The 9,439-nt window shown below is 44.7% G+C and overlaps 1 protein-coding gene across 1 annotated transcript; it reads right to left on the reverse strand.

Moving 5' to 3' along the window:
• Window positions 1-457: 457 nt before the first annotated feature.
• Window positions 458-4,455, reverse strand: TUFM (Tu translation elongation factor, mitochondrial). Its single transcript, XM_074197353.1, has 11 exons — window positions 4,298-4,455; window positions 4,073-4,113; window positions 3,747-3,912; window positions 3,109-3,275; window positions 2,737-2,841; window positions 2,368-2,532; window positions 1,931-2,063; window positions 1,683-1,787; window positions 1,422-1,573; window positions 1,175-1,294; window positions 458-880 (listed from the first exon to the last, which is right to left on the reverse strand). Exons 1-11 carry the CDS (start codon window positions 4,338-4,340, stop codon window positions 707-709), a joined length of 1,371 nt encoding a protein of 456 aa, XP_074053454.1. The 5' UTR covers window positions 4,341-4,455; the 3' UTR covers window positions 458-706.
• Window positions 4,456-9,439: the final 4,984 nt, after the last annotated feature.

Genomic DNA, 9,439 nt, shown 5'->3' on the forward strand with positions numbered 1-9,439 from the left:
AAATTCCTTATTATCAATTAACACTACTTCATGTACTATAAACACTTTTAAGCAATTTTCAAAATTATGAAAGACAAAAATACAGTATCAAAAATTTAAGAGTTGGTAATTCTTATGCTCGAGGATGCACAGTACTAGCAAAAGGGGACTAGCAGTGCTCCTTTAGATGTAACGGACAAATTAGAGGAAAAACCCAAACTGAATAGTTTAGCTACATTTCTCGGTCTTGAGCTATCTTTATAGAATCATGATCTTAATTTTATGTCCACTGAGCTCCCATCCCATCAGATTTAATAAAACACAAAACAGGAGCATTAAGTATTTGATTCTGAAAATAAAAGAGCTAGCTGGCTTGAGGGATTCCAGGTCCTGCTGCATCCGTACTCTGTTGATAATGTGCACCTGATTAGAGATCAATATTAAAATCCCAGAAAGAAAACACCCTCAAAAGGAATCATTCATCTGAAGGTACAATATTAGTACCCAATCTTTTAATCTGTACAACAGCTAAGTTCCTCCACATGTTGTGTTCCACCATTCACACAACATTTTATTTTTCCATACAACTTTCAGGCCCCCTCAGTTCAGGAGACACCCTTGTGGGAGTTTGCAGGAAAAGCCTGAGGACTATTTTTTTCACTTCCTAAACTTGAACTTCTTGACTCAGGCTAGTGAGGTACCAAGGCTGGAAAGGCTAGAGTTGAGCTTAGCTCCACTTAATGTCTTTGTCCTCTTCAGTAAGAGCTGATATATTGGTGACCAGGCCAGTTCCAATAGTTTTGCCACCATCCCTCAGGGTAAACCGTTGACCTTTCTCCAAGACCATGGGTTGCCTTAAGATTAAATTTAGTTTCAGATCTTCCCCAGGCATGGCCATCTCCTGGAGAAAAAAATGGGGATTAAAAATGAATCATGGCCTCAATTAATGGTGTGAGTGGGAGGAGGGAAAAAGGAAAAAGGGAGGGTGGGAAATACAGAAGAAATCACCTCCTCCCACACACAACCTTAAAAGCATTAACAATGCTAGGCAACACCCCATAGGCTATTAACTATTTCTGAACTAGTTTGAATGGAGGTAAGTAGAGGGAAATCCATTAAGTTAACATGTGCAAAGCTGTGCTAAATAAATGCTGGGTTAAAAAGTCAAAGCTGCTCAGTCTCCTGAGCTACTCACTTTCTCTGGGGGCAGAAGGACCCGACAGGCCATGTCCCATGTGAGAGAGAACATGACAGGCATGAAGTGTGACACAAACGGCTTGTGGCGGCCACCTTCCTCCTTGCTGAGAACGTAAACCTGGGAAATGAAGCAAACAATCAGAAGCCTGCTGATGTGTCTTCCTAAAAACTAGACCAGAGCTAAGTAGGTATATAGTCCAGAGTCTCCTAGGATACTTCTTTTTTCTCTCCCAACTGTAACTTACCTGAGCCTCAACCTTCTGATGAGGTTGAATGGAGCCTGGTTTAACCATCACCATGCCCCGTCGAACATCCTCCCTCTTCAGCCCCCGAATTAATGCACCAAGGTTATCTCCAGCCTCAGCTCGATCCAGACTCTGGTGAAACATTTCAATTCCTGGAACAGAAGAATAATTTCAAGGCAGAAATGAGAAGAGGGAACAAGGCCTCAGTAACGTAAGCAAGAACAGAACAAGAAGTGTTTAATAATGGACCATGAGCTTTACCTGTCACCACAGACCGAATGTTCTTACTATGACCCAGGAATTCGCATTCATCTCCCTTTTTCACAGTTCCTCTCTCCAGAGTCCCTGTCACCACTGTGCCTCGGCCTAGAATAAAACAATTTAAAATGAAGAGAGGGTTTCATTTAGGTTAGAGAAATTAAAAATGCCAAGAAGGGATGACTCTAAACCAGGAACAAAAACTTTGCCAAGAGACAAAGAGCTGGGGGAAAATAATGCAGTAATCTCACCAGGGATGGAGTAAACAGACTCCACAGGCAGCAGGAAGGGCTTTTCTAGATCCCGATTGGGCACAGGAATATGTGTGTCCACAGCATCCAACAGTTTCATTACGGCATTCACACCTAACTCTGGCTGCCGCTGCTGTGGTCAAAGAAGAAGAACAAGGTCAGAAACAGGCCAGCTTTTCACTGAGAACAGCAGTACAGAGCAGCAGCAGCAGCAGAAGAAAGGAAGAGGTACGTGGCCTGAAGTTCCTATCCAGCCACCTCTCCATAAGATCTTGGGACAGTGGATCAAACCTATGGTCAACAGCACAGAGTTATATAATGTCCCTTTATGACAATCCTCTCTAAGATATTCCCAAACAGATTCACTACAGGAATTGGAGTGAATAAAGAACTTCAGGAAGAATTAGTTCCCCAGCCTGTGGACTTCTCCCACTTACCTCTAGAGCACAGAGGGCTGAACCAACAATGACAGGAGTCTTTTCCCCATCATAACCGAACTCAGTGAGCAGCTCCCGTATTTCTAGCTCCACTAGCTCCACCATCTCATTGTCCTGGACAGCATCTGCTTTGTTTACAAACACTACCATGTGTTCCACACCAATCTGGTGGAAGAAAACTGCTATTAAGAAAGTTCATACACAAGCTTAAGAAAGATGATTGAAAATGCTATATAGCAATAATCCAGATCCCAATGAAAGTATGCCCCACCTCAGAACTGCTTTAAAGACTGCTTCCCTCTCCATACATCATCCTCCCCCATTGAAGATTTAAGTTTCTAGCAAGGCTCCACCTGAAGAGACTGATACCTGTTTAGCAAGCAGTAGGTGCTCTCTTGTCTGGGGCATGGGGCCATCATTGGCTGCCACCACCAGGATACAACCATCCAGTGGAGCTGTACCAGTGATCATGTTCTGGAGACAGAAAATGATACTAGTGAGCATGAAAGTTCTTTTTGGCTTTCAAATTTTTCTGCCTTTCTCTTCTCTGAGGATGCAGTCATTCCTTTTTTATTATTCCTTCTTTTCCTGTGTCTGAAATCCTCCCCTCAAGCCTCCAACTTGCTTTGTCCTTTCTGCTGACTAGCACTCCACATTCTAAGACACTTTTGTTATCTTCCCCAGAACTTCAAGTTCCTTCAGCCCCCTCAGTGTCGAGACGCCCAGGTACGTCCCTCTCACCTTGACATAGTCAGCATGCCCAGGACAGTCAGTGTGAGCATAGTGTCGAGTGGCTGTACTATATTCCACATGAGCTGCATTGATGGTGATACCCCGGGCTCGTTCCTCTGGTGCATTGTCGATCTCCTCGTATTTCTTAAACTTGGCCCCACCACCCTCTGCCAGAACTTGGAACCAGAAGGAAGAAATAGTTGTAGTATATAGCCTTTATGAGAAACTTTGTTCTATCCCCCTTCTGATTGTCTCCTTAACTTGATAGGGGCTAGAACCCATACTCAAAGAAAGTCAAATGACATACAGGAAACTAAAATCCTCTGAGCTTCTATCTTTACCCTGTTTTTTTTTTTGCAAGGCAGTGGGGTCTGAGGCTGGATTTGAACCCAGGTACTCCTGACTTCAGGGCTGGTACTCTATCCATTGCACCACCTAGCCACCCCCTATCTTTACCCTGTTTCTACCCTACGGCCACCCCTACCCCCCACTCACAGGACATTCTCTGTCAGTGTCACTTCAAAATTCCCACTATATACACGTGTTTGTACGTGTATGTGCAGGTGGTGTGTATACACACGCTCACACATCCTCTCTGATAACTAAAACACCATCCTCCCCCCATACAAACGTCCCCCAGTTCTTACTCTTGGTGATGGCTGCTGTCAGTGTAGTCTTGCCGTGATCCACATGACCAATAGTGCCAACGTTAACATGGGGTTTGTCTCTCACATAAGTCTTCTTGGCCTCGACAGCAAGGCCCCGCAAAATGAGGGGCAGGGAGGGCTTCTGCGCTGGGTTAGAAAGTTGGGCCTGCGGAGAAAGTAAACCGGTCCTGGGGTTGGGGAGGGGGGAGATGCCACACCCCTTGATGAGTTAGGGGAGGAAACTGCTAGCGGGAGCTCCATCCGCACAGCTTTCCCCTTGTTCTCTTTGGTCGTGGTCAGCTTTGGGGTCGGGGCTGAGTCCTTACCCTTCTCAAAACCTTGTGTAGCAACTGGCAGCCCTGGAAGACTGAGCAAAGAGAAGGCATTAGAAGGGGGCTCCTTTCTCGCGGCCCCATCTTTCTTCCACGTTTCTCACAGAATCTCTCTTTTCTTTCTCCCGCCTCCAGCAGGCCCCTCCCGACTCCCGCCCCTCCTCCCTCCCCGTGGCTTCTCAAGGAGACCCGCAGCCCGGCTCCTCCCCGACCTCTTACCGCTGGGCCCGGGCCGAGCGCGGAACATCACGGCTGCGGCCATCACGTCTAGGACCGCGGGCAGGCGGAGAGGGGATGGGATGAAGGAGGAAGGGCCAGAGCGACGGGGACCGGGGCGGCGCGGCGCGTGCGGGGGTAAGGGCGCAGGGAACCGGAAAGCACTTCCGCCGGACGGAAGTGACGTAAAGGGGACGGGAGACCATAGAGAGGCCCCTCTAGGACTTGAGCGGCGGACTTCCTGCGCGGCGGAAACACCGGCCGGGGGCGGGGCTGAGTCTGAATGCCGGAGGCTGGAAACCTGCTAGCTCCCACAATGCACTGCCAAGAACAACCAAACTCCGCCCCCCCCCCCCCGCTTGCGTTGCTTTCTGGGATTTGTAGTCGTCGGAGGGGAGGGACTGTGAAGGTCGCATTCGAAGGGAGTTCTTGGAGGACTGGAAGCGCTTTGGGAATTTCCCCAGTTACGTGAAGTGATGGAGCTGGAGCCCTTTTCGTCTCAAATACGCCCTTGGCAATACAGGAATGGATGAAGAGAAGCACCTTCCAGAGAAGGGCCTGCTTGCACTGGCAGCTCTTTACATCAATGAAATCACACATCCAGTCCCTCCCGCTCTCTCTACTATGTCATGGGTAGTGACGGGCTAAGTCATGGGAACATAAAAGACAGTTCCTCTCCTTAAAGGATTTACAACCTAACTGGGGCAGACGACACATAAGGATGTTCTCTAGGAGGGGATGTTTTTGGTCTGGAAATTAATTGGAATGTGAGTTGGAGAAGGTATAAACCAATTAAATGACACGGCCTTCCCAGAAGCAACGGTAGTTTTGAGTTGCATATAGGGCCTGAAACAGAAAATGTAGACTAGAAGTTGGTTAGAAGATAGTGGTTTCCATGCAGAGCTGCATAGCAGGAAGATGGGAGGTTAAACATGATGGGGGTCTAAGATTACCTAGGAAGATTTGCTCTGCACAAAGCCTTCCCCAAGGAGCTACAAAGTTGAGTGGTTTATTTCTCCAAGGCAATATCCACCCTGGAGATCCATTCTGGTTTCTGTCTGAAATTCCCCTATTAAGGAGCTTCCTTTGGGTTCCCCTTTTTGGAAAAAAAAAAAAAAGTACTCCTAAATCAGAAACAAAGACAATTTACTTACTAGACCCTCTCTTCTTAATGGGAGATCACTGGCTATCCCCAAGTTTTAAAATGGGGAAGTTAAGGCCCCGAGTCCCAGATACTGCACAACTTTCCTAGCTGGTTTCCTTACTCCAACATCATCTTTCTCTGATCCATCCTGCAAACAGATTCTTTTGTAAAACACAGCTATGATCATGACACTTTCCTAATTAGGAACCTTCACTGGCTCTACAAGTTAATGGAAAGACTATTGATTGGTCTTGGGAGTCGGAAGACCTGAGTTCAGATACTCTTTCTGATATTAAATGTGTAAATTTGGGGGTGGCTAGGTGGCACAGTGGATAGAGCACTGGCCCTGGAGTCAGGAGGACCTGAGTTCAAATTCAACCTCAGACACTTAATAATTACCTAGCTGTGCAGCCTTGGGCAAGCCACTCAACCCCATTGCCTTGTAAAAAAGAAAAAGAAAAAGAAAAAATGTGTAAACTTGATAAGTATTTCTCCTAGTTTCAGTTTCTTCATTTGCAAAATGAGGGAAATGGGCCCATATTAATAAAGTTGTGAGAAAGTGTTTTGAAAAATCTTAAGGTTCTATAAAAATGTGAGCCATGGTTGGATTTTAAATTTTTGACCTACAATTCAAGACCCTCTACCATCTGACTTCTATTTACCTTACCTTTCCAACCCCAGTTCTCACTGTTGCTACCTTAAAGACAACTTGGTCAATGTTTCATCTAATGTCTCTATTCTTTTCATCTATTTGAACCATGCCTGCTTCAATACCTACCTCAAATTCCTTCTACTAGTGAATCTTCTGCCAAAACTTTCAGTCAGAAGTACTCTTTTCTTAGAATTTTCAAAGTACTTTGTACCCACCTATGACTCTTATATTTGTGACAGAAGTGATCAGGAGAACCCTAATCAATATAAGTCTCCCAATCAACTAGATAAGTTCTTTGTTGGAAGGGCATACCTAACAGAACTACAGAGAATTCTCCTGAGAGGACATAGCCATTTTCTCTTATTGGTCTTCAGTGACTGGGGGTGATGACTGGGTACTGATACTGAGGAAATATTGAGCAAAGAAATATGTAGTTTAATTAATCTGTTCCCTCTCCACTGACAATGTATCTGATTCCTATTCCATGATCTTAGGTTAAGGGACTCTAAGGAAGATGAAGTAATTTAACTTTTTAGTAAGGTACCTTGCCCCCTCCCTGGTAATTACCTTATCTTTGCTCTTTGAGCTACATCCCTTCATGGACATATCCTTCCTTACCTCATCTCTGCTTTCTGAGTTCCTGCCCCCATCAACATGTACCCAATTAGCTCATCTCCCTGCCCCTTTAAAAGCTCATCTCTCTTCAGTTGAGTTGCTCTCTTCCTTTGGGAGATGATCCTACTCTTGGGAAAAGTGAGTCCCCAAATAAACTCTCATGCCCCTATATCCTTCTTTACCATTTATTCCTTCTTGGGCTTCTTCTGGGTTAGAGTCAATCTTTTAAGTAAATTCAACTGAACCCCTGAAACCTCTGGCCTTACACATTTTTCAGAAAACACTGATTATCAGGGGATACATCTTTCTAGAGGTCTATAAAAATGAGTTGTGAAAGTCTACCTCTGAGTAGAATTCTAAGTAGAATTTATAACTAGACAAGGGTGAAAGGATTGTAGAAGACAAAATGGACAATTTTGATTATTTAAAATATAAAAGCTGTTGCACAAAAAAACTAATTTAGTTAGTAATACGGTAACTAGGGGAAAATCATAGTAACAACTTTTTTTTGATAGAGGTCTCATTTCCAAGATATAGAAGGAATTGAATCAAATTTATAAGAATAAGAACTATTTCCCCAAGAAGTAAACAGTCAAATGAGATTAACAAGTAGTTGTCAAAGGAAGACATCCAAGCTATCCACCATCATATGATAAAATGTTCAAAATCATTGAAAAATACAAATTAAACCAGGACTGAGATTTTATCTCATACTCAACAGATTGGCAAAAATGACAAAAAACCCAGATATGTTAATACCTAAAGGCCTAGTAAAATTTCTTTATTGGCCAACAGTGGGTCTCAGACTATGGTCAGATTTGGTCCAGAGTGAATGTAAATAGCTATTGTTTTCTGTTTGGGCCAGAAATCCTGAGGGTCTTGCCCTCTCATATTGATTTTTTAAATCTTCTTTTGAATTTTGCAAGAAAAGCTTTTTGTGGACTTCCGGCCAAGATGGCGGAGAGAGGACAGGCACAGTTCTGAAGTCTCCTGATCTCTTCCCCATCTATCACATGAAACAAACCTCTTAGAAGAAGTCCGATCCAGGAAACCCAGAGAGAAAAGCCAGGAGAAGGAACAGCTACCTCAGGATTTGTCTCCCGCAGCAGCCTTGGAGGAATCCGGGCGGGTGAGTCTGGGCTCCAAGGGAGGATCGCCCCGATCAGCCAGATTAACAGCTGAATTGGAACCCGAAGTCTGAGGGCCTGAGAGCTGGACCTGCTGGATCAGCGGTGGGGCTGGATGAAAGAGGCTTGGGTCCGAGGGGAAACAGAGACGCTGGTGTTGGTGCTGTCCCCCTGGAACTCGGGGACCAGGCTGGGGGAAGAGTTCTGGTGCAGAACAGCAGACACCATCCCTGGGCTTCTCAGGTCTGAGAAACTCTGAGGGCACGCCTCCATTGCACAGAGGCCTCTCCTCAAACAAAGGCAAATTACTTCTGCCTCAGGCCCAGGTGTGTGAGCAGAAGAACCAGCCCAGCTGAGGAATGACCTCAGGCCAGGGTAAAGCCCACCATTAATTGAAGGCAAAAGAATTCAATAGTTCCAACTCCTGCCTTCGGGCAAAGGGAGAAGGCCTCCCAACCAAGGTCACAGACACCCCAGAGAGGGCAACCAGCACCTCCTACCGGCCAGCCAGAGAAACTTCACTCAGTAAAGCCTTTGGCGATCCCAAGCCCAGGTGAACTAGCCCCGCCCCCCAACTCAAGGTCTTAGCATAATGAAGAAGGGTCAGCGGAAAGGTGGATCCATAGAAAAATTCCTGGAAGGGAAAGATCCTAACTCAGAGAGACTTGGAACCTCTGAGGAGAATACAATCTGGTCTCCAGCACAGAAAGACTTCCTTGAAGAAATAAGGAAGGAGCTTAAAAATTTGGGGGAAACAATTAATACCTTAGAAAGTACAATTGGACAAACACAAAAGGAGAATAAATCTCTCAGAACATCAATTGGATAATTACAAAATGAGAATAATTTTCTCAGATCCTCAAAGGAGCAAATGCAAAAAGAAATTAATTCTCTCAAAACCTCAATTGGTCAAATGGAAAGCTCTTTCAAAAGTAGAATTGACCAATTGGAAAAGGAGTTGCAAAAGGTTAATGAAGAAAACTCCTCCCCCCCAAAAATAATGGAGTCTACAGAACCTAATGACTCCATGAGACAGCAAGAGTCGAACAAAATCAAAAAACAGAAAAAATAGAAGCAAATGTAAAATACCTCATCAACAAAACCATTGACCTCGAGAATAAATCGAAGAGGAGCAACCTGGAAATTATAGGACTTCCTGAAAACATTGAAAAGAAAAAAAGCCTGGACTTAATATTACAGGATCTAGTGATGGAAAACTGCCCTGATATCATGGAATCAGAGGGCAAAGTAGTTATTGAAAGAGTACATCAATCCCCACCAGAAAAAGATCCTAAAATGAAAACACCAAGGAATGTTGTGGCCAAACTGCAGAACTATCAGATAAAAGAGAAAATCCTGCAAGCAGCCAGAAAGAAACAATTTAAATATCAAGGAGCCACAGTAAGGATCACGCAGGACCTGGCTGCATCGACTTTAAAGGGATTGAAGGGCCTGGAACGAAGAGCATGGGAGCTTGGAATGCAGCCAAGAATCTACTTTCCTGCAAAGCTGAGCCTTCTCTTCCAGGGAAAAAGATGGACATTTAGCGAAATGGAAGAATTCCAAAAATTTCTGATGAAAAAACCAGAGCTAAACAGAAAATCTGG

The sequence above is a fragment of the Macrotis lagotis genome, chromosome 8, assembly GCF_037893015.1.
Source record: "Macrotis lagotis isolate mMagLag1 chromosome 8, bilby.v1.9.chrom.fasta, whole genome shotgun sequence".
Classification (NCBI taxonomy): Eukaryota; Metazoa; Chordata; class Mammalia; order Peramelemorphia; family Peramelidae; genus Macrotis; species Macrotis lagotis.